This window comes from Haliaeetus albicilla, chromosome 24 (assembly GCF_947461875.1).
Source record: "Haliaeetus albicilla chromosome 24, bHalAlb1.1, whole genome shotgun sequence".
In the NCBI taxonomy this organism is placed as follows: Eukaryota; Metazoa; Chordata; class Aves; order Accipitriformes; family Accipitridae; genus Haliaeetus; species Haliaeetus albicilla.
Genome location: NC_091506.1, coordinates 24,472,498 through 24,498,204, shown reverse-complemented (window position 1 = coordinate 24,498,204; position 25,707 = coordinate 24,472,498). Strand labels below are relative to the sequence as shown.

At 37.8% G+C, this 25,707-nt stretch overlaps 1 protein-coding gene across 3 annotated transcripts in view; it reads left to right on the top strand.

The window, feature by feature from the left end:
* FAM120A (family with sequence similarity 120 member A) overlaps positions 1 to 25,707 on the top strand; it is a 56,196-nt gene extending 30,489 nt beyond the window's left edge. For 2 of the 3 annotated variants that reach the window (XM_069769868.1, XM_069769866.1), the window contains exons 10-18: positions 1,449 to 1,623; positions 7,316 to 7,565; positions 8,899 to 9,013; positions 12,863 to 13,072; positions 14,249 to 14,432; positions 15,393 to 15,530; positions 17,049 to 17,190; positions 20,947 to 21,043; positions 23,811 to 25,707. In XM_069769868.1, coding sequence (XP_069625969.1) covers positions 1,449 to 1,623; positions 7,316 to 7,565; positions 8,899 to 9,013; positions 12,863 to 13,072; positions 14,249 to 14,432; positions 15,393 to 15,530; positions 17,049 to 17,190; positions 20,947 to 21,043; positions 23,811 to 24,122 — 1,623 coding nt within the window. In that variant the 3' untranslated portion in view covers positions 24,123 to 25,707. The remainder of the gene's footprint in view (positions 1 to 1,448; positions 1,624 to 7,315; positions 7,566 to 8,898; positions 9,014 to 12,862; positions 13,073 to 14,248; positions 14,433 to 15,392; positions 15,531 to 17,048; positions 17,191 to 20,946; positions 21,044 to 23,810) is intronic. The other variant, XM_069769869.1, reaches the window with a different exon arrangement.

The following is a 25,707-nucleotide window of genomic DNA, read 5'->3' as shown; positions in this document are numbered from 1 at the left end:
ATTCGGCCAGCTGTTGACCAACACCCCCAGGTCCTTTTGTGCCGTGCAGCTTTCCAGCCACTCTTCCCCAAGCCTGTAGCGCTGCATGGGGTTGTTGTGACCCAAGTGCAAGACCCAGCACTGGGCCTTGTTGAACCTCATACAATTGGCCTCGGCCCGTCAATCCAGCCTGTCCAGATCCCTCTGTAGAGCCTTCCTACCCTCAAGCAGACCAACACTCCTGCCCAACTTGGTGTATTGTATCTCACAATGGGAGGAAACGAATTAAATGCCTGCATTTGAGAAATCCTCTCCCAACAGAAAAAAAAGGTCAGTCTAGAGATGGGTGCATAAAAAATAAATTAGTAGTACTTAAGACTTTTTCTTTCCCCACTATCTGAAATGCTTTTGAACAAGCATGGACAGGGGAGCTGAAGTATATCATGGATACACTGACAGATCTTGTTGTATAATTATGGGATTCTTTAGAAGTTGGCACATAGAGGTGTTCTAGGTTATGTTGCTGTTGTGTAGAGAGAGAGACCTTTTAGACATACCTTATACCTAAAGTAGCATTGTCCGAGTTAAACCTGACAATATCCTAATGTAATCACTCCAAGATGTCACTTACAGTATTCATTGCTGGGACAGTTTAAAGGGTTTTTTTTTTAAGTAAAAGCAGAACAGAGCACTTGCTTGTCAGTGTTGAAAATAAAGGCTGATGTTTGGGAGCAATGCAGTGAAGTCAGTTGTTTTCCAAGAAAATCTTAACGTGGTTGGATGTGCAGACTCAGAAAATATAGCATGTTGCTGCTGTTTTGAGAGAGAATGTTGGAAGGTTCTTTCATGCTTTTTTCTGAAAAAGTACGAAATGCTAAAGCTTTATTTATATACTTTCAAAACCAACCTTGCTTATGTAATACCCAGTTATGATTTTTTGACCAGGTCTTCTCATAATGTTGTTTCTTATAGTTAGTTCCCAACACTATTTCAAATCCTTGCACCAAAAAGTCAGACTGGTGTTTTCAGACAGCATGAATATTTTTTTAAAATAACCATCTGAAATCTAGATCAGCTTCAAATGTGCTTTGACTATCTAAAAGTGCATTACTGTATTTCTGTGTCTACTATATCACTCTTCAAAGTATCCATATTTGAAGATGAATATTTAGGTAATCCTCACCTGCAGATAGTCCAGACAAAAAAAAGAAGTGTGTGATGGAGAAGAGAGAGAGGAGAGCAACAGGGATAATCAGAGCCTGGAGACATATTGGAAGAAAGCAAGTAGACTGTAGGGTAATCCTCCTCTGGTGTTACCTTCACATACCTAAGATCCACATTACTGGTGAATAACATTTTTCTTGACTAGATGAGATGTATATTAGCTCTGGACTGAGTTACCATGCATACCTAAATGCTTTCTGTTCACTATAACATGTCGTATTTTTCTGCTTTCTTTCATGCCGAAGGGTGAAATCAAAATTGCTGTTTCTATAGAAGATGAAGCCAACAAAGACCTGCCTCCTGCTGCTCTCCTTTATAGGCCAGTTCGTCAGTATGTTTACGGAGTCCTGTTTAGTTTGGCAGAAAGCAGAAAGAAAACTGAAAGACTTGCTTTTAGAAAGAACAGACTTCCACCAGAATGTATGTACTGTAGAAGCCATTCTTTATTTCTCTTCCTTTTGCTATGTTTTCATATCCATTTGTACCGTGATTTGAATGAGGGTAGTTGCTAAGATTTAATCGGTGTAGCTAACACAGGAGGAATTTATGGCTTATTTGATCCCATGGATAATAGAAAAAGATGTTAATTTGAAATTTTATTTCCTATAGTAGTTTAAGAACTATGAATGTTAACCATTTCTAAGCAAGCTCTGGGGTTTCTTTTTTAAAAACTATGCTCAAGCGGCTATCAGGCTTGCAGCAAGTAATGTCAGTTTGTGATGTAATTTTCAAAGTATATGGTAGAACTTGATTATAGGAAACTTCTATTCTGTGCATATACATACAAATGTGCATACTTTTTTTCAAAAATGAGGTGTGCATGTTAACTTACCCTGTCTTCCCAAATGTATAATTAAATGTACTTCAGTGAAATTTGCAAGTCTCTAGTATCTTTCAGGTATTGGCATATAAAAACTTGGTTTAAAACCTGCAGAAGTCAGGTGTAATATAAGTAAAGGTAGACCTGGGTGAAGACAGACTAAAATTTTGCAAACAGACTTGTCAAAAGTTCCTTTTGCTAGTTCAGAGGGATGAATGTTAATCTTCATATTAATCTGGAAGTTGTCTTTTTAAGTCTTCTGCTTCAAGGAATTACTGTCATTCCAGAAAATTCAACCTCCTCATTCTAGAGTGTTTTTCTTGTAATGAAATGCATACAAGGAAATGAGTGAACTTTACAGTAGCATCTTACAAAGGTTAAAGGAATGCTAAAGCATTAAGTGAATGGCAGAAGCAGCAGCAGCAGTATTTATACATAGGAGTCTGCTGTCAGTAGACTAAATTTAAGAATCAGATATTTAGAATGTATGAAAGCATCATTCACAGTCTTCAGGTGTAAAAGGATAAAAATAATAATCAGTTGTAAACTTTCTGTTCATTCCCTTTTCTCTTTCCATTTTTAATTATGAAATGTTTCTGTACATTTGTAGTGAAGGTGATAATCTTCCAATGATGTTTGGAAAACTGTTTATCTTAGGCAGTTATTTTGTGGGAATTAGTATTTACCCTGCTTGAATAATATCTCAGCACACGTATTGTCACAAACTTCTTAATTCTTTAAACTCACACAACATAGTATTTCAGGTTACAAGGTTATTTCAGAATTAAAATAGTGATGTTATTTGCAGTATTCATTTATCCTCATTAGACTTCTGTCCTTAAAAGTGTACTACAGTGTTTGTAGGGGTGAAGTAGCTGAGTGCTGAAGGTCTGCTTCAGTTTTCTGAATGTTTTTATCTTGTAAACCTAGAATGTTCTCTGTCAGCTAGTGGGGAAACCTATATAATCTCTATTTTCTCTTCATTTATACTGCTTTTCAGAGGTTTATTCTCAATGGAGGCTAAGAATGCTACTGCTGACTTGATTTAGTTACAGGAGCTCCGGCAAATCTTGCTGCAGGACACATTCAGCTACTGACCTACTTCTATCTTAGGACTGACCACGCTCTTAAAAAAATAAAAAAAAATTTTTGAACGTCTGCCCAAAAGTTAGTTGCTTCTCAAAGCTAAACATGCTAGGAAAGATGGATTCGAGCTAAGATGCAAGCATGTGGTTTGAAAGGGCTATGTTGCAGGAACACATTTATTTTGGTCACCTGTCTTACAAAGTAGCAAGAATTCGACAGGCTATGCAAGACGGAAGGAGAGAATAGTGTCTTAAGCGACAAGAGCAGATTTCTCAGATCGATTAGTCACACATATTAGCCCTTGCTAACTTTTCTGAGGACCCAAGCTGTAATGAATTAGTGATGCTGATTCTCCTTCAGTGTCTTAATTTTTTGCTGCTCTCAAAAATGAGTAAGTTACGAAACACAGTAATTAAGACCATTAAGAGGAAATTTAAGAATTAAGAGATGTTAAGAGAATTAAGAAATTAATTTCTAAAGAAATGTATATTGTCCTTAAGACTTATGTAGAGAGGTAATGAATATATTAATATGTAAAATCCTGTCATCTTTGTTGTACAAACCACAATGCTGGCAACATAATAATTGTACATGAATAATTTGCAAGTATGTTGCATGCAAGGGTTATAGGAGGCTATGAGAAATACATAATAAACTGACACATCAGTATTACTACTAAATATATAGACAGCAGGATAATGGGTCTTTCATAAAATGGATGACTTCCTGTCTTTTAAATTATTATTATTTTTATGTAGTTGAAAAGCCAATGAAAAACAACAGATCTGTCGGAAGAGGTAGTCAGTCAGGTTCTTCAGTGATAATTGTCTGCTAAGTAATGCCTTTGCTGTACATGTCCTCATGTCTGCTCCCAGAGGATATGAAAAGCTGAATCACAAAGTTCTTGATTGTGCTTTTGCTGCCAAGGGCACAGCATTGGCTGAGCTGCCCTTCCTTCTGAGGAGATGGAAACCGAGTGTCTGACTGACTCTTCTTTTCAAGCTCTGAAAGAGGTTATTCCCCATGTTCTGAAAAATACATATGTGTAGATGAAACCATCTGCCCTTTCCACTTTGTGGAAAAATGCACACTTGTACAAGCTGTTATAACTCCTGGTTGGATCCAAAGGTTTGTTATTTTAAGCCTAGCCACCTTGTGATGTACTGTTCTCCATCAAGGATGTATTCAGCTGGTGCTGTTTCTGCCAAAAGGAAAGCCATATCTTGGGCAGTAGCCCTTTTGCAAAATCAAGCATGCTTAGCTCAAGCTGTGCTGTCGGTAAAGATTATAAGGTTAAAAATGAGGCCTGATTAATCTGCATTAGCTAGCTCATCTTCTAGTCATATTGGGTACCTCCCACCTCACATTCAGTTCATGAAAAAAATGCAAAGAGAATACTAAAACCACCTGAGCTGTAGTGAGCAACAAGGGCTCTAACAGACAGCTTGAGTGTGCAGGATGCCGTTGCTAATGACTTTAGAGCCTGTAACAGCATTCACATGTTTATCAAGCAGGTTGCCCTAATGCAGATTGACGCTGACCTTTTTTACTTGGATTGACCTTAAAGTGTCGTGAGGGTAATGTTCAAAGCAGATGTCAATATATTGTGCAGTTGCTTAGGCTACTTTGAGTACTCAGATCTGCTGATCAGCAGCAGGAGGAAGTTTAGTATGAAAAACAGTATAATTAGCACTGTGATGTTGTGGCTGAACACACTGGTCCTGAGTGTTCATTGTAGCTAATGTAGTCTTCAAGGGTGACATTGCTTATCTCCAAGTGGAAGTCCTGGGAGGAAAACACAGAATGTTCCTCTGAGGACAGAGATCCTCAGCAGCTGAGGAAGACTGTTTTTGGCAGCAGTCCCAGTACAGAGTTGTCAAAGGTGTAAGAAATGCCCTGGAGAAATAAGAGGATGTGGACAAGTCCTCAATTCGTCTGTTATGTTAAATGCTAAATTTGGGTGAACAGTGCTACAGTTACTTGTCAAATGATACAGCTGTAATTCCTCATCCCCATCATGCAGAGAGGATACTGTTTGCCAGTCTGCTAGAGTGACCTTCATATTAAACCATTCTGCAAGAAGCATGGTTACCTTTCCCATAATAACCATTACTTTGCAAAATTTTGAAGCCAGGGTGGATCTCCAGTGTGACTTCTACAGGTAGCATCTTATTGAAGACAAAATGTTTTGAGAGCAAACTGAGGTACTCTTCCTGTGGCCTTAACCTCATAGGGTCGTCGGTCATCCCCAGATTAAAAGCTTTGAACCAAATTTGAATGTTGAAACATAGGATTGCAGATAGAAAACACAGACAAGCTTCTTCTAAGCTTGAGGTCTTTATATGTGAAATATATGTGGAAGAAACGTTTGTGTTGTGTACAGCTCTGTTTCCTTGCTGTTGTCTGCTGTTACAGGAGGTGTAGAAGCTGAGGAAGTGGTCATCTGGGGGTGCTTAAATGTGATGGGCACATAGAGTTTGCATCTGCTTGCCTCTGGAGGGGCATCCAAACCGAGGAACTGAGTGTGGCTAGGAGTATCACCTCTATTGTCAAAAGGAGGTTGTACGAAAGAAAAAAAGAACTCCAAAACACAAAGAACTATTTTATGTCAATTGTCAACAGTTTGGGGTTTTTTTACTGCTAACAGATTAAACTGTTCTGCATAGTAGCCTCAGTGTGTTTCCTGTCTGTTTGCTGAGAGAGCTAAGAAGTTTTGGTCCCAAAGTATCTCTTGCTTCTAAGACCTAAAGCAACTAAACAAGTCTTTGAAGGCCTACATAAAATACATCCTTTTATTTGTTCATGTTTACTGTGCCAGGCCTAAACAAGAAGTGAAAACTTCTATGCACAAATAACAGAGTGGCTCTGCTGGCTGTTAGAGCCCATCTTCTATAGCTTGGTGGCATATAAAAACCGGTAGCAACCAAAATAGAACATGATTTTGTAGTGAGGCTACCAACTAAATATATCAGAATATTTATTTTCATTGCTGCATGTTATCTTTGTAAAACTTACCCTGAGCTCTGTGAAATGTAGCTATAATGCTAGACTAGTTTTATTCCAGAAAAGCATGTGAGTGCCTTGGGCTGTTCTGGAGGTTCTTTCTTTAATCCCAGTCATCACCTCTGCCATGGTTTGCCTGCCCCTAATTATAAAATTACTTGTAAGGCTGATGTCTGATTGCTGAAGGAGGCTTTGTAGCTGTAAGGGCTATCCTGGCACCAGTAGTACTCTCTTCTCGATGTGTAACAGAAAGATTTCTAGCAGAAAGAGTAGGTCTGTGCTCCTGCAGTGAATCTCTCCAGGCTGTAACCTGAAGCTGCACTAACAAGCTCCGTGAATCTTTCCACACTGCATAACTGGGCTCTGAGTTAAGAAGGGTGCAAACAGATTTTGAGCTGTGTCAAACTTGGGGTCATTCCAAGGCCAAAGGTATCATTTCTCAGTCTTGACTTTCCTTTTTTTTTTTTTTTTTAAAAAACTTGTGTTCTGTTTTGGTCGCCTTCAAACACAAAAAGGGAGATGATTTAGCAGCAATATAGAGTTGAACAGTCTTTGTTTTGATGTGGATGAAAGAGAGCTTAGCAGACACAAAAATACTAACCTCTGAATAGAAAGCAGTGCAGTAAATTGAAAGGCTTAAGTAATATTTTGTAAAATTTTTAGGCAAAAAAAACCCAACACCAAACCCACCCATATTTGAGATGTCATTCCATTGTGGTAGTTGAACAACAACAAAGAAGTATAACATAAGTTTTGACTCTGATCTGAGTAAAAGCGCTAGGATCATATTGTTCTTAATAGACCACACTGGAATGTTTTTGTATTTATGTACTATTTTTATTTATCACTGTAGGTTTTTCATCAATGACACAGATATTTTAGTGGAAAATAGCATTTTCAAATTATGCTGTTTGTTTTAGAAAAATATATGTAGTTCCTTTATGTTGTATATTAACTTGAAAATACTAATATAAGGTTCCTAGTGTACACTTGGTTGCATGCACTTAATTTGTAAGTGATCAGAATTGAAAGATGGTCCATACAGACTTTGAATTACCAATTTGGCAATGTAATCCAGAACATTAGTATCTATTGCAGTCTTGAAGTGATGCTTTTTGGATCAAAGTCTCTTGCATACAAAGTTTTAAATATACCCTGCTTTTTAACTCAGAATGTTTTCTTTCAACTGTTGCCATTTTGTAGTTTCACCAGTGATAATTAAAGAATGGGCTGCTTACAAAGGAAAATCTCCACAAACCCCTGAGCTGGTGGAAGCACTTGCATTCAGGGAATGGACCTGTCCTAATCTGAAGAAGCTGTGGCTGGGAAAAGCAGTAGAAGACAAGAACCGAAGAATGAGGGCGTTTTTGGCCTGTATGAGATCAGATACACCAGCAATGCTCAATCCAACTAATGTGCCCACTCATCTTATGGTGCTCTGTTGTGTACTAAGGTCAGTGTTACCTTAAGGTAAAACAGAATGAAGGAAAGGTTTTACTGCGTAATCTCTCTGACATATTTAACTTTGTATTAAACCATGAGTACAGAAAGTGTTAATTCATATTTGCAGCATCAGTAGGAGAAGGGGTTTGTTTTGTTTTTAGAAACATTGCTGCTGTGTGTCTTAGAAGCATGCTGTATATTCAACGTTTCTTTCTTCAGTCTCTAGAGGACTGAAGGGAGGAGGAAAAAAAGTCTTGTGTTGCAAAGAGGCCACTGTAGCATTTGAATTAGTTTACCTTTACTATAATCTAGGCTTCAACTCACTAAAAGATAACATTTGGGATCTCAAGGGCTGTGTTGGTAAAGTTGTAAAGCAAGAGAGTTCTTCGGAGAACAGCTGCACAGCAGCTTATCAGGATACAAAGTCCACATGAATGATACTCTGTGATGTTTTATATTCCCTGTGTTAGAATTGCTCATCTAGTTGAGACGATGGATAACCAACAGTTGGAAGTATTAATTGCATACTTCAGCTTTTCAAAGAGGAAGTCACAAGGTCCAAAATACTTACCTGTTTAATTTTCAGATTGAAAACTGACGGAGGAATTGAGATCTGCTTACCTTTTTGGGAAGGGGTGATTATTTCAATATGAGTAGCTTACAAATATGGCAGAATTCAAGGTTAGCATGTTGCACATGAAAAATTTTAACCCAGTTTTGAGAGCGATAAATGTAAATTTGCTTTCAGTTCTATTAAACCTCTTCTTGCCTTTTGAACACTAAAACTCCTTTCTTTTTTTCCTTATAGAATAGTAAGTATACAAAAAAATAGTCTGCCCCTATGGAATCTTAAAGCAGAGCTCCTCGTTTCATTTGGACAGCATGTTTCTCTCCTGTGACATGTGGCATATATAAATTGTTGTTCATTAAGGCATGATGCGCATAAAATTCACGGGCTAGAGTAATGTGTTATCTGGAAAACATGTTCACAAAGTCCTTTAACCATTAGTCTTTATAAAAAGACCATTAATCTTTATATTATTTTATTTTTAGATGTATCAGAATCCACTTATGTTTCAAATTCTATTTTGGCGGCATGTCCTCCCATTCTTCACTGGAAGCGGGGTTTGCATAACTGATTCCCAGCCAGTAGCTCTTCCATATGAATTTAAACAAAATTAAACTTCAAATCTATTTAGTGTTTTGGCCTTTTTAACTATTCAAGTCTAGACAGCAAAGAAGATTTTTTTGTTGTTCCATTCTGGTGACTGCTGATAACATAAAATACCTCTTGATCTACCTATTAAAGGAAGCTTCTGAATAATTATGGGCTTTCGCTGTAGGTATATGGTACAGTGGCCAGGGGTTCGTATACTTCGTCGCCAGGAACTTGATGCTTTTCTTGCCCAAGCATTGTCTCCAAAGCTCTATGAACCTGATCAGCTTCAGGAACTCAAGGTAATTCTTAACTATAACTTTCATAATTTAAGAGATTTTTTTCCCAGCTGAACCATATTGTTAACTGTAGTGGGTGATGTGTATGTGCCTGTCTCACTAAAAGCCTTGCATAATTACCTATACTTTCCAAAATAATAATCTTAGTATTTTGAAGTGTTGCAAAGATTGATAATCAGTTCTCTTTCACTGCTTAGATAGGTAACTAAAATCTTAAACATACTCTATACTGCAGAACCTTTTCTCACAATTTCTTAAGTAATTGTCTCTTGGAAGTTTGAAACAAATCTGCTTCCACTGAAAAGCTTAAAAAAAAAAAAAAAAAGACTTTCTCCTTGTGTAGCTGTTTTTAAATACTAACCTGGGTATTTTTTCATGATTCAGCATTCAAAATATTTTTGCAGCCAAGCGTAGAAGTGGAGGGAGATTTGCATAATCTTGAATGGAAAAATGCAGGAGAAAAAAAGGGACAAGTTTATTAATACTCACAAAATTGTAGAAATAATTATTTTGAGGATTTTAAAAGTTAAGATCTCAAAGTTTCTATTTTTTTTCTAATACAGTAGTATTATATGAAGTAAATACTGCTGGCTAATTGATAGAGTTGTTTAGTGTGGTATCCTTACTGTAAATACAGAACGGCTATCAATCTGTGCAACATTGTCTTACTCTGGGGGATTTCTCCATTCAACCTTCATATGCTCACAGTGAACTTTCCTCTTGTAGCCTTTGAGCTAAAATATACAAGATTTGGGTTTTGCTTTTACCTTGTTTGCTCTTCAAGATTTGTTCAGAACCTACTATGAAGTTCTCTGAATAAAACAGTAGAATTTAGTCCTCTTTTATTTTTTTTAAGCAAACATTTTTCTGAATGGAAATAATTTTAGATACTTTTTTCTACATAATGTATCTTAAGTCCAATAGTGTATTTGATAACTGGAAGCTATGGGAGGTATTAGGATGTATAGGGCATGCACAACTGGAGGTGATCCATCTTATCTCCTGTCTGCATGGATGATCAACATAGCAAAGGAGATGAGATGCTGATTGCCTCTTCATCATGCAACTTCATGTTGAAGAAGTCCTTTTGGATAGATAGTCTTTAGGTACTGTAGGGCTCAAGTCAGGAAAGTCTACTGACCAGTTCTGCTCCTAGCAGTGCCTGGATAACATGCTGTCCTTAGTTAAATCAGGAAGGAGAAGGTACTTGGTTCCCAAGTTTGTTCATATTCACAGGTACACACTACAGAGGGGCACAGACAAAAGCAGCAATCCTAGCACCGTTTTTCTGAGAAGAAACAGTAATTACAGCTATTAGGCTTTTCTGAGGAATATTTTGCCACTAATACCAGGTCTGCAAGACCATTCTCAAAGCCAGCAAGTGACTATTTCTCTTCTGTGGGTGACGAGCAGAATCTGGGTTGCATTCCTGCATGTAGCACCCTGGCAAGGGCTTCTCAGTCTCAGCCTATAAACCAAATCAATCTGCTTGTGGAAACTCAGCACATAACCATAGAACTCCTAATAAGTGTAAGGGGAAGAAAACAACTGAATCCACTTCAGAATCTATTTGAACTTGTCACACAGCAAGTAGAGAATTCACGTGTTAGCAGTCGTAATGGCAGAGTTAACAGAAAAACAAAATCCTCTTCCCATATACCAAAGAATGAATGTCAAAAGCAAAAATAATAAATAAATAAATAAAATCCAACAGGAAGACGTTTATTTGGCCTTTCCCTCGTTGCCGAAAAAGATCTGAAGAAACACAGGATGAAGACAGCTATAATGAACACCTGATGAGTTCATGCAAGACTGCTTGTTTGCTTCAGCACTTAGGATTGGATTGCTGCTGGCATGGATTATAAGTGCATTAGACTCCTGAGAACAGCATTTTTGAGGAGTACTCATTGTGGCTAATTCCCTAAAAGCAGCCTGAATGTAGATCCTGTCTGTCAGGAGAATCATTTGGGTGTTTGCTGGAACTCCTTTTCCAGGTGTTTACTAGAAGTTCATGCTGGAAGCCCTGTGTGCTTACTGGGTCTTTCAGAACCCCGGAGATTCTGGTCCAAAGATGACAGTTGTCTGCTTTGTATGAAGAGCAGTACTTTGTCTTCTGGGAAGCATGAGGCCAACCTCTGCGAAATGAATGAATTGACAATGAGTTATCCTATACGTTCAGAAGAAATGTACGTAGGTTATCTGAGGTGACAAGCATTGGGCCTGGCCGAGCATTGCGGAGAGCCTTTAAAGTCTCATGAGAACCACGAGAGCATGGTTCAAAACATCTGCCCCAAGCTTTCCTGGGTATCGGTGGAAATTCACATGAGTTTTGTAGGCAAGGCTGGATGCATCAAAGAACAGCAGTGTATCAGCCACTTAGTCTTCAATGTCCATTTTCAAAATAACACAATAAATAAATAACATTTAGGGGTAGAGATTTTGGCAAAGGTATCTATAAGCGTTGTTGAAGTCTTGCCTCTATCTTAAGATTTGATGCAAAGAGGAGGAAACCCCACTGTGAAAATTGCTGGTCTTGGGGATCTAAGAAAGGAATTCCCAGAGAAAATACTTTTTCCAACACGAAAGGCAGAGACAAAGCAAGCAATAAACAGCATACAATATTTTTGTTTAACAGAAATTGTTCTCCAAGTTTTATTTTTAAATCATACATGAAGAGTAATATGGATCATTTCCATAATACATGTTGATTAACTGAAAGATGCAATATTTCATGTAATGTTGTTACTGTCTTCATATGAAGCAGCTGCTTCTCTTTTTGTTGAAGTCAGGCAGAAAGAGCAGCTGAGTTTGAACCCAGCTGCATATCAGCAAAACGATCTGGATAGTCTTTTGGATCTTAAAGGTTGCTTATGCATAAGGAAGGTAATGTAGTTTAATTTTAAAATTTAATACTAAGGTCTTGAAAATGTTCCCAAGAAAGGGGTGATATTTTCAGAAGTATTTTAGAGAACACTCTTAGTGATATTTTCTTATGCCAGAGCTAAAAATGTATTTACTGCCAGCAAATCCTTCATTGCTTCCACCACCAGCTATTATTCACTATTTAATTCTACCTTTGTGTATCTATCCTGCATCCTAAATAAAGCTGGTGTATGCATAAACTTTACTTCATTAATAAGAGATGCATTCTAACAGCAATATCTTGAATCAAGCTAATAGAAAATCCGTTATAAAGGAGTTGGAAGCAAAATGTGATACACGGGAAGAAAAATTGAGTGCTAACATTGAGCTCATTCCTGAAACTTTCTACAAAATACCTCAGAAGCACAAGATTATTTGAAATAATTTTTTAAATTAAATTTTCTACTGCTAATTTCCTCTAAGTGTCTTTAAAGCTTTTCCTTACCATAACATGCTTTAGCATTGTTTGAAAAACTCTGTACTGCATATTTATCAATTATTTTAATGCAGCTCAAGTATGCATCTTACATGTTTTAGACAATACATGCCACAAAGTAAAGATTAGTATTTTATTTAAAACTTACTGACTTCTTGATAATGAATTGAGTTAAAACATTAAAATATATTTAGAAATATTAGAAATAATTTCTTGTGCTTTGTGGTTGAGAAAATAGAGGTTTTTTGTTTTATCTCTCACCTCTGCAGTGGATGGATGGGAACAACAGCCTTCCTGAGTATTGCAGTTTTGTATAGAGAGGTGATAGATTCTGGTGCTTTCTTCTTGTCAAACTGGCAATAACATGTGAAAAGTCTGGACAACCTCTTAAAATCGCTCTGTTTCCAAGAGTTCTGAAAATAATGTAACTATTGGAATAATTTTTAATTACATCTCTTTATTACCTTACTAAATTTACAATTTTTTTTAAACAGATTGAGAATCTCGATCCCCGAGGAATTCAGCTGTCTGCTTTATTTATGAGTGGTGTCGATATGGCGCTTTTTGCAAACGATGCTTGTGGACAGCCAATTCCATGGGAGCACTGCTGTCCGTGGATGTATTTTGATGGAAAATTATTCCAGACCAAGCTCATCAAAGCAAGCCGGGAGAAAGTTCCGCTCATTGACCTCTGTGATGGTCAGGTGTGTAGTTTCAGAAGTGTGACAGAGTATCAAGTGTGCCAGATTTTCAGAAGTGTTAGATGTGGTTGGTTTATCAGTCATTTACTTCACATATCATCTCTACTTTTAAAAGAGAAATATGAGGTGAATGGCTGATAGGTATTTTTCAGCTCTGTCTACTCTCCTATCTGTTATAGATGATTGAGATAGCATTTTGGTAGATTTGGAAACAGTAAACACGTAAATTTTAATTTCATTGTTTTTCTCTCTGTAAACAGAATCTTGAATGCAGTTGTGATGTAATGAACAACTGAGTAGAAAACTCTCCCTGGTCATTTGTTCAAGTACTGTCTTTTTGGGTCAAGCTAGCAAGGCTCACAAGGGACTAAGCTGCAGTGGCTTTACAGTGAAAGAAACTTTGTGATATCTAACTTATTTTACAGACTGTGAAGTCATTCTTATGGTCCTTAAGCTCAAAATCTTTTCACGTTTCTTACGACCGTTTAAAATACAAATGAATTAGTTTTTTGTTGTATCCAAATCATGCAAGGTTATTATCTAACCATAAAAACGGGAAACTGATAAAAATCAACAGTTTACTGAATGACCAAAACTTTTTTTTCTTAATATACTTCTTGGGAGGTATGAAATCTGAACAAAAAAGCTTACCTCCTCTTCTTTCTCACTCAAGGGAAACTGATAATAGATGAAATATTGGTGATGGCTGTGGTCCCTCTCAGGCTCGTTAGCCTCCAGGCATGCTTTGGCCTGTTTACATAGACTTTGTTTTGCAGTCCAGGTTTATGATGATTATTCTGTTTTATTCTGTTTAAAGGGCTGCATTAAGTGTTCAGGTGACTGCAGACAGAAGTTTCTCGGTTCCTTTCTGAAAAATCCTTTTAACTTGTAAACTGTTTTCTGTGTTATCAACTTCTAACCTGTCTCGGTATTTAGACTCCCATCTCTCTGCCGATACATAAAGATTTTCTTGTGAACAGTTCAAGTATCATTGAACTATTAGTAGGTATACAAGACAGATTATTGTAATTTTCTAGCTAGCTTTATGGAAGTTGGTTGCAGTAGTTATCTACTCTTCTATTATTTTGCTTTCTTCTTTGAAGTTGTTGTGTAAATCTAGCTTTATACAATTGAAATCAGAATTTTAACATCTCTTTGTGACCTTTTCTCTATTCATAGGCTGAGCAGGCAGCCAAGGTTGAAAAGATGCGTCAGAGCATCCTAGAAGGATTAAATTTCTCCAGGCAGAACCATCCTCTCCCTTTCCCACCTCCACCTGCCATGCCTTTCTATCCAGCTTCTATGTATCCTCGACACTTTGGGCCAGTCCCACCACCTCAGGGCAGGGGGAGAGGCTTTGCTGGTAAGTGATGGGACAGCGGTGCAAAACATGTTGGTGTGAAGCGTTGCCTTCTCTTTCACATTCCCAAAACTACAAACTGATTTGTCTGTTCAATTTTGTAGGAAAAATACATAAAAGCAAGTGGTTGGCATGTGTTGCCACGTGCCAATCACTGTATTTTGTTGTTACTTTTATTAGCCATAGCCTAGCAATATGGAATGTGTTGTATTGCTGCGTATTTCCATCAGGATTTTTAGTAACTGTGCCAGATCAAAATATTTTTACTGCTGTTGTATGAAATAGACAAAAGAGAAATGAATCCACACTGGATGATATGAAAAGGCTCTTATTTGCACTGTACATTGCTTCAAAATGTTTATATTTATAAATATTAAAAATGCCTAAATTAATGGACACAGTTTAACTGCCAGGGTTGAAGACAACCTTTCCTCCCTCCCACCCCTCTGGATTGTGCTACGGTTATTTAACCATTGGCACCTTTGAGTTTGCATACTGATACAACCATTCCAGGCTGTTTCTAGAATTATTCCCTTTCTCAAATCTCTCCGGTACCAAGACCCGTGGGTATATTGATACCGGACATTGGGAGTAAGATGCTCTTGGGGTGCCACAACTGTAGCCGTCGGAGCTCAGTGCCGAAAAATTGTTGCAAGCCTTTACAGTGCTCATTATGCCATAGAAGTCGGGATGCCCGTTCCAAACCCAGGTTCAAGGCCTGCTATTTGGATAGGAGACCCCGTGCTCGCTCAGGCAGCAGGACAGCCTTGGCCAGGGCTTCTCAGCGGCGGTGGCTTGCTCCCGTGCAGCGTTGTCTGCAGGAGCCCAGCCTGCAGGAGCACGGCCCTCCCTGCTGACTCGGGAAGGGTGGAAGGAGGCAGCAGCGTCTCTGCGAGGGGCCTTCCCGGATGCCTGGCCCCCTCACAGCTTTTCCCCTGTCTTTCTTTACCCTGGGTCTAACAGGAGTCTATGGCTTCGGAGGCCCTTATGGGGAAACAGTAGCCACAGGCGCTTACCGGGCCTTCCGGGTGGCGGCAGCGGCAGGACACTCCGGAGCCTTCTCTGGCAATGACAGCAACAGGACTAGCAAGTTTCAGGGCGGTAATTATACCCAAACCCCTTTTCTTAGAGCTTCTGGCAACAGCTTCCTTCACTTTATGGTTTGGTCTGAGGCTTTCCTACTGACTGCCGGTCTCCCTTTCTCCCTAACTGTCTGAGCTCTCCCTCTCTAGAGCCTGCCCAGGCTGCTGTCCTCTCTGCTCTCCCCAGGTCCCTGCCACAAGCCCCCTCAGCGCCAGCCCCTCTCATGCCTAGAACCCCCCCTCCAAACACAGGGTAGCCGTAAAACCTAACGGGACGGTCTGTCTCCTGTGCTTCGAGGTGCAAGGGTGGAATCTGCCACCAGCTGAACTTTGCTTGACTGTATTAACAGTTATTTGTTTTAAATATGGGGGCAGTCGAGCTTTTTGCAAAAGCAACCCAACGTAGAAATGACTGACTGCGGTGTTACTGCTAACCCATTCTCTGCTGTCATCAGTGTCAGTGTGGACACAGGCGTGAGATTTACTTACCTACCTGTGTGCCATTGCTTGTCTCCTGTACGAGGTGGGACAGTAGAAACCTGTTAATTCCAATCCCCTGTTCAGGGTAAAATTTTTCCATATATTTAGCTGTTCTTTCTGGCCTCTGAGCTTTTATCCTAAGAGCAAACATTCCTCTAATGCTTCGTTGTGTGTATAACTTTGCCCCTGTAAACAATGTGCATTTGAAGCTGAAAGACTTGTACAGGAAAGTATGAACCTTTTTGAATTTAATCAGTAGTTTAGTTCCTAGTGTATTAATGTTTGAAGACTAATTGCGGCTGCATAAATGCTGTGTTTTGTAACCTTTTCAGTGCTGATGGTCTTACCAGTAACATCTGGCTCAGTTGCACTTACCTAGATTTCTTGAAATGTGTTATGCCCCAGAGTTGATTTGAGGGCAAAACACAGGTGTAAAGATACGAGCAACTTGAATAGAAGATACATTTGTATTTTAGACAATTGCAATTTTAGCTGCTTTCTTGGTAGGGAAAGGATAAACCTACCTTTTACACCCAGATCAGTTTAAATATTGTATTTTTATAACAACTTAGTGTCGTTATGCAGATAATTCTGCATAACATTCAACAGATAATTCTGCCTAGTGAGTCGTTTATAGCAATTATAATTTGTGTGTCTTATGCTGGTATTTGGTGTTCACTAAAAAGTGATTTTAAACCTGCAAAAATTACTTCTTTATTAGGAATGCAGGAAAAAAAATAATCTTCAGATAGTTTGTAAAATTTCACTTCAGTTTCTTAATGCTTATCTAAAGTATATTTTCAATTACTGAAACTGAAGTACTTGTGTAAGATCATTTTTCTTTTCAGAATTCATATCTATTTTTAAAAAAGGGGGGGAAAGAAAGACTCTTGGATTTATAATACTTCTGAAAGACCGCAAAATGAGAAATAATCTCCCAGTATCAAAAAAGGAAACTGTATATGTGATAAAATCTGGGCAAACCAGTTTTCCATTCATTTGTAACTTTAATGTTATGATTGTGAAGATCAAGGTTTGGTTTTGCTTTTATGTGCAGGAGTCCAACCTATTCCTTCTCAGGGAGGGAAACTTGAAATTGCCGGCACTGTAGTCGGCCATTGGGCTGGAAGCAGACGTGGACGAGGGGGTAGAGGGCCATTTCCTCTGCAGGTTGTTTCTGTGGGAGGACCAGCAAGAGGGTAAGTGCAATCTTGTGGAACATACTTTTCATATGTATTTTAATGATTGGGGAAAAAAGCAAAACAGGGAAAAGTTAGAAATTGCATACAACAGATTTTAGGACACATTAGGTAAATTATACCTACTGATTATTCAAGAAAAGCATTTACATTCATTTTAAGATGTTTTTAATCAGTTGTTCAGATGAGCATAAGCATTTTTATGTGCAACTAAAATTCATACTCTCAATCTGATAGAGATACACACACACACACACACACACACACTGGATTGTTTTGCATGAAGAAATGACTTGGGGGCTTTCTCTTACATGAAATCAATAAATACATTATACCCGATCAAAACTATCACAGCACTCAATTACTTTCTTTGTCATAATAGAACATTTATTTAAAAGTATGGTAAAATTTTTAACAACTCCATTATGTAATTCTTCTGTGAAGCAGAAAACACCTGAAGGATGTTTCTAGGTTTAATAGTTCTCTGCTACAGTCATGATGGGAGATGTGCTTAAAAGAATATTAATTTCTTCAGCTCTTCCACTTCATTTCACTACAGCTGAAATTACAGGTGCACAACATTTCTGAAAAAGAGATACTTCGTTACAAAAGTACTTAGTCCTTTTAAGATTATATTTTTTCCATAGGCTTAATTGTTCTGTCCCTTACAGAACTGTCTTATCTTTAATTAAGATTGTATCTATTATAGGAGACAATCCCAAGGTAATGTGATATATATATTATGTCTGTCTTTAACTATATTAAAGGTATGGAGTAAAGTAGGTGTGTTTATGCCATCCCGAGCTAGGAAGCAGCCGTCTGAAAGCATAAGTCTGAACTGCATGAATTCCTCTCTATCCATTAATTTAATCAAATGTGCACTATAAAGCATAGTGCTAAAGTCAGCAAGAGCTGTTGGAATGCCTGTCTTGTTGGACTGAGTGAGGAAACAGTTGGATCTGAAGCCCTGGGAGAATGGGAGCAGGGGGAGAAGCAAAGAGGCTGCCAGTGTGGGGACAGGGAGAGGTAAGAACAGCAGAAACAAAGATTAAAAAGTTCAGCAGAAGAAAACAGCACTGGTGGAAGAGCAGAGCTGACACTTTGAGGGGACCAAATTTAGGTAGGAACATTTTATTCTCTAGAATGAGATTCAGTTGCCAACACATAAGCATCTAGTGTTGTTTTAGATGCTTCAGACAACTGTCAGCTAATTGTGCAGGCTAGTGGGGTCTGTGGGACACCTGTGCTCTTCCAGAATAGCAGCTGGAGACCAGGGGAGTAAGCTAAGGTGTGCGATGAGGCACTAGGCTCCTTTGGGTATTTTAACCTTACTCCTCAGTTTCAGTGGATGAAATAACATTTTTCACCATTTAATTGAGGTTAGTGTGTGGTCTTAAGTTCTGTTTTTCATGAGGATCCATGAACAGAAGAATCTGGCTTACTACAGAGCTTGTTACTTTTCTTCAGTTAAATGCACTGACTGCAGTACTGTTTGCAGAAAGCTTCCGGGTGATTTATATTGTCATACACAAAGACTGCTGTCTGAGGCACCCTGAGTGATGATCTGGAGACACCTTCAGGCTCAGATCTGGCTTACATTTACACATACCATTGACTACCTTGACAGGATAGGAGTTCCTCCATTTTCTGAAGAAGCAAATACATGAATTTATGCAAAACATCAGTAGCCAGGAACTAACACTGGCAAGTCCTAAATTGAGAACCCTCCTTAGCTGGGAAGTGGTCAAATCACTGAAAGGGTGTTATTGGTCCTGTAAGTACCTTTACAACAGAGAAATGCTAATCTCCAATAATAGCTTTTGCATTAGGGGATAAAATATCTGTACATTTTCATTGTGGGAGGTACTATCTTTGGGCAGTTAGGTTTGGGTGCAAGTTGTCTCCTCAAAACAACAGGAAAACTGTCAATGCCAGATCTTCCTCTCTCCATCAGATCACAAATGATGTTAAATTCTTTACCTGTAGAGTTAACAGAATTGGTCAAAGAGGGCAAAACTACTGCAGGCAGCTTATCTGCTTGTTGTGTCAGTTGGTACTAAAAATAAAACCTAGTAGGAAAACACAGTAATACTAGTGTTCTGTCTAAAGACAGGCATTTTAAAGATTGGGGTCCTTGTTGGCAAATGCTGTTTCTTACTAAAGAAGACTCCTAGGAAACTGCACAGTACATTGTCTGCAATTTATCACCTAGTCCTGCACACTTCTATTTCATTTTTTTTATCTGTTACAGCAGAGGGGATCATGTCAGGCTTGTTTACACCATTGTCTCGTGTCTTTGTGCAACGCCGAACTTGGATGTTGTTCTTATTGTGTAAAATTATACTACCTGCTTTTTATTGGCTTTGATCCCTCAATAGATTTCGTGTGATTTTTCTGAGTAGGAAGAATCTTACTCGGGTACACTTTGACCTTGTAAAAAAATAGCAAATGGGATAGGTAAGCCCTGTTGAAATCTTTGGAAAGAATGCAGTGATAGTTACTCAAATATAAAACACAACTCTTTGCTGTTGCTTTTAAATCCCAGTATTTAATTTCTTATTGCTCAGTGTGGGAATTTGCAGTGTGTGTGAAAGGACTTGCATGGCACAGATCAGTGTTTCTCCACTGAGTCAGTTCAGCATAACTCAGTTTTTACAGCAGAGGAAGCAGGAGCACTACAGAAAAGCTTACCTCCTCTTCAGGTGGTTTTTTGTACAGCTCACAGAGATCTTGCTGGCATGTGGGAATTGTCAGGTATATGGAATATGAGATTCAGTTAAATGGCAGCTGTCATTTGTTGCCAGAATGGCAAACTGGGCAATTGCAGCCCATGCAGCTTAGAAACTGGGCTGGATGCAGGCCTGGACCTAAGCAGCACTTGGCTGCTCTGTGCCAGCTGTAGAGGGGTCAGTCTTCATGCTGGGACCTCCTGGTATTGGGGCAGTGGATTTGGAGGAAAAGTAGAGCAGTCACGTATTTCTAGTAGAGAAAACAAAAAGAATTCTTAGGTGAGAAGTAGTCCTTGACATAATGATTAGGAATTTGAGTTTCTGCAGTTGGTGGCATTAAAATAGTTTTAGCTGAGTGAAAGTTTGTTTTGATCTGATCTAATCTTTATCGAATCAAATCAAAAAACCACCACCTGATGTGTCCTAGTTGGAAGCCTCCATTTGAAAGCATCCAAATTTGATAAATTGCTACACATCAGATATTGCTGAAGCCTCCTTTTTTCCCTCAGGTTCTTAGATGATTTTGTATTCTCCCATCAAAACTGAAGCAATTTTGTATTTTGCCTTCCTTTCCTTTATCTGATTTTGTCTGTCTAGCATGTTTATACATGGGAAGTGTTATTAAATGGGAGAAATGGCCTTATAAATGGTTCAAATTGCTTGCATAATTTTTTAAGGTGAAAGTATTTTGAGTTCTGTTTTTAAAGCACTGTAAGGATAATTTGACACTTTGAAAATGTTTCTGCAAAGCTTGAAAGTACTCATTTATTGTTTCTCTAGAAGTGAAATACAGATATAGTCATTTTATTGCTACGAAAACAAAAGGTTTGTTATGTTTCATACACTTGCAAGCAGTAGAACCCTGTAATTCTGAATTAGTTAGTCATATTGCTTCTTTAAAGAAACGTAAATTTTAGTCACTAGACAGTAAAGGTAGGAAAAAATCTTCCAGCAAAATAAAATTTAAAGCAGTTTTAAACAAAGCTGATAAGTATTTTTCTTTCTTCCTTTTCCTCAAAACTTACAGGCGTCCTAGAGGAGTTATTTCCACTCCAGTGATAAGAACTTTTGGAAGAGGCGGAAGGTACTATGGGAGAGGTTATAAAAGCCAGGGAGCAATTCAGGTAATAAAGCCATGTGCCTGACTTCAGAACACTCTAGTTTACAGACTAGTATGGTATGGACTTCCAGACCAGCTAACACTGACAAGCACAACTTTAAAAGATAAGTGCTTCTTACAATGATCTTTCCTATGTGTTGAAGCTGTAAGCTGCACAGCCACTGGTGGATGACAGGCTAGTGTTGCATCGCAATTTTAAGCAAACTTTGGTTATAAAGACAGACGTGGAAAAATGTATTTTGATGTGCAGGCTGTGCCTACACAGCTCTAACCAGCTGTGGGAGCAGAAGAAAAATTAGGAAAATGGGAGAAATACAAAGCTGAAACAAATTAGCTGTTCTGTTCCTGCCCCCACTCTTTCCCAGTTTCTTTTCTGGGACCACGGTCCGACCTCATGAAGAAAAATTAGCAGTATAAGGATCTTTGCTGCTGCATGGCTCCAAATGTAAGAACTTACTCTAAACTTCTAGGAAGTAACAGACCAGTCTTCACCCCCACGAGCACACAGTTTCATTTTTGGTGACAACGTGTGAAGCGTCTGTGGATCATGGCTTTTGTCTTTTCCATGGATCCTTTAAATATAGCTGAAGCAAACTGCTGTTTCATATTAAATGCCAATTGCTTTGGAGTTATGTTTTCCTCCCTTTTCCATTGTTCTTGCTGCTATGCAGTTTTGAATGTTGATGCAAGTCCCAGTGGTAATGGATGAGTGGGTAGAAAATAGGTGGAAAGCTTTCACAATAAATACATCATATGGATGTGCAATTTGTCATGGAGACATTAGTATGTAAGAGTAGGGGGGTGTTTGCAGGTATCAGACAGTAAGAGAAGGAATGTTCTCCAGTGGATAATGAAGCAACTATTAACTTCCAGTAAAGCTTGCGGTTTTCTAGGTGTAAAAATTCAAATACTTCTCTTTCTCGTTAAATTTCTGTGTCCGCAGATGATATATGTCTACAAATCTACCTATGTATTTGAAGCTTTACATCTTTTACTTTAAATAGAAGAGAAACCACTATGTTAATTATATAGTGTCTAATTTCCAAGTACCTTAACCTATGAAATAAAGGAAGCCCTGAAAAGGAGCTCCCAAATATTCCGGGTTTACTACAGGTTTACATCTGTAAATGTAGTTCAGATAGCACCTATAGGTGGATGGTAGATAGTCTTGGCAGACAGTCAGCAAGTTTGGGTATTCACATTTTATTGGTTATATGTAATTTGGGTGGTAAATACTTGCGATCACAAGGATTTGGGTCTAAAATTGTGCCTGTGATAGGGAGAAGAAACATAAATGACATTTTCTATTGACTGGTCCCGAGTTCATTGGATTTTACGGTCATGAAGTCACTATACCCTAGTATATATTCCTTTTACAGGAAAAGAGAAAAGGTGAATTAAAATGCATGTGACGGGGAGAACTTGGAAAACTTAATGCATAACAAGCAGATTTTGATACCCAGTTAAGACTAACTGGCAACAGTGTACTTCCCTGTCTTACAAACCTGGGCAGTTAAGGAAAGAGTGCCCATTCAGGGCCAGATTCAGATATGGGTATTTACACCAAGTAAGATCTTCCCTGCAGTGGCTTTATTGATAGTCATTATGAGACAATATGAAGAAAGGTTGGAGAACCTGACTGAAATAAGCAATTTGCATTTATTAAACATAGAAGACATGCCTATTTGTTCACAAGATGAGACCTTTCACTCTTGATCTGGAAAGAAACAAAAGCATGTGTTTAATCTAAAACTTAACACTTAGTAAAGCCTGTAAAGAAGTACATTTACACACACGTGCTAAATATTCTTTGTCCTCATATGCCAGTCATATACCTATGCAATGTTACTGCAGATTTTTTTATGGTTTTCTGAATAAGTTTTGTGATACTGATGCTAGAGAACAAGAGTTCTTACTCAACTGCAAAATCTTTCAGCGATTCAGAAAAGTCTAACCACACTGTTTCTAGTATGTAAAAATTCAGATTATTACACTATGAAACTGTTTGCTATTGTTTGAAGTGTATAAGATGTCCGTATCTTAAGTCATTTCTCAGTACTTGACTTTGTTAACAGCATGATAGAAAAGTACATTGCTTCTTAGCAACCCAACCTACTTACTTTGTTTTGTTGTTTAAAGCCTATTATGTTTCTGGAACACTAAGATTCATTGTTGCAGATACTTAAAAACTGAATATACATTCTAATGCTGCATAAATCTGGTTTTTATTGCTATACTCAGTCTTGTAAGATTCTACTATATGCTTTTCGTATGAAGTCACTTGCCTAATCTCAGAAGCATATAGACTAGTATAGATAATACTGCATGGTACTTTTGCACTTCTTTAAAAATTGTCTGAAAAAAGTTTTGGTTTGTATTTGAATAACATGTAATCATATCATTAAATTGTAATGTATATGAACCAAGAAGCAGAGTTAAGCTGTATATTGATTCTCAGTTTTGGTGTTTCCAGATGTTTATGTAGCTCTTACATTGTGAAATAACTGAAGCATCAAAGTTAGAAAGGGCATTTTACCACAAGAACATCAGAAGGCATGGCTAGAAGGCACTCAGAAATACTGAAAGTTCTTTCTCATCTGTGCTGTGCTGTTTATTTTGTATGCCACTTCTTATTTCAGCAGTACATAATACTCGGTATTCGCTTGTGATACTTCTGCACACTGCATGCTGCCTATTATAGTGTTATTGTAACAGATTGTAAATATATAGCAGTGGTTCTTCAGTAATTTTCTTCTTTTTTTAAAAAATAGGGCAAACCTCCTTATGCTGCTTCAGCAGAAGAAGTAGCCAAAGAACTTAAGTCAAAATCAGAGGAATCTAAATCCTCAATTGTGTCTTCAGATGGATCCCTGGCTGAAAATGGAGTTGTGAATGAGGAAAAACCAGCTTCCCAGATGAATGGGAATACAGGAGACATCAGGGCTTCCAATCAGTCTGAAAGTGCCTTGAGTAATGACTCTAAAATGTGCAATACAAATCCTCACTTAAATGCACTAAATGCAGACAGTGTTTGCCATAAAGATGATACTCTTGAGGCCACTGTCTTAAAAAAAGAAGAGTAAACTTATTTTTTATAGAGGGTGAAGGATGTTGGGAAGGGTCAGGATTAGGAATATCTGGAAAGAAAGAGAGCCTACAGTTACGTACATTTTTTCCTTTCCGTAAGAGAAAAATGAGGACTTTGGAAATTCGGATCCCTCTTTGATGTCAGAGATTTAAACAACACATTTTTAGTTTTAACCAGTTGTAGTCAAAATGCTACAATAAAACAAAAAAGAAAGAGAATGAAGAGCATTTGACTCCCGCACTTAAAATGAAGTATACATAAAGTTTAAACTGGTTATGACAAAAGCTTGTAGTTTTGTTTTTTGAAATATAAAGAAAACAAATTTTGGCAGTCTTTAAGTATATATAGCTTAAAATATAATTTTTAGTACTTGGCACCATATGTATGCCATTATATTTGATTTTGCATTACTGTGTCACAATAAAGCTTTCTTTAAGGCTTTGATTTCATGATTATGGGGGGAAAAAGGCACAACCACAGTTTTTTCTTTCTTAAATTTCATCACCGTTGATGTGGTTCTTTTGTGTTAAAATGTGCAAACTATCGAAACTAAAAATTATAGAGTAATATTGCAGTTCTGCTGATTTTTAAATATACATCATACATACTTTACAAGCAAGTTAAATGGAGATAAACTTGAAATCATAGAAGATGCAAATGACCTTTCAAAATAAACACAATGTGTTCTGAAACTTTTTGTGACTAATACCATGCATCCGTGATCAATGAACTATGTGGTTTTGAATCAGACGTAGACCATTAGTACTACTATTTGAGCTAAACTTCTGCATGGTTCATAATTTTTAAAGTGTGTAGTTAATATTATGCATGTTATTGTCCTCTTTCTTCCATTCTTACAAGTACTGTGCCCATTTGCAAAACAAAAAGCTAATAATCAGTAATAGTCCTATAAAAGATGTTAACTATGTTTAGTCATTGACTGATCTTGCTCTAACCTTAAAATTTTGTGATTATTGACCTCTGTTGCATTTATTCTAAAACTTAAAAAAAAAAATTATCTAGCCGTTTTGAATATCAACGTTACCCTGGTGTACTCATTGCTGTATGCATTATTGTTCTCTGTTGCTGTTTTATGCCTTCATATTAGCAAATATGAAATTCTGTGAAAAACAAAAAAAAAAGCTTTGATCTTCAAAAAAAAAAGTACCCCCCTTCTGTAGCAGGAAACAAATGGCTTGTTCTTGAGAACTTTCCCATCAAGAATTTAGTATAAGCAAATATACCTGTATCATTTTGATGTTTTTGTTAGTGTTTCCAAACTTAATGTACTTCAAAATCAGAATCATTTCTTTATATTCGTTTTCATATAATTCTCCTGATGCTCTTCATCACACATTAGTGATCAGAAATGAGGTGTAATTCCCCATTCCCTGCCCGCAAGAGCTAAGTAGGTATCTTAATGTAAGTTGAAGGGAGTTCTGCCCCAACTCATGGATTGTGCAAGAATGAACTACTGTTGGGTTTGATTGGTTGTAGATGGATTGTGGTGTGGTGTATTTGAAGGCTATTGAATGCAACTTACAGTGCTTAATAAAAATCTTTATTCTTTTAGTATAAAA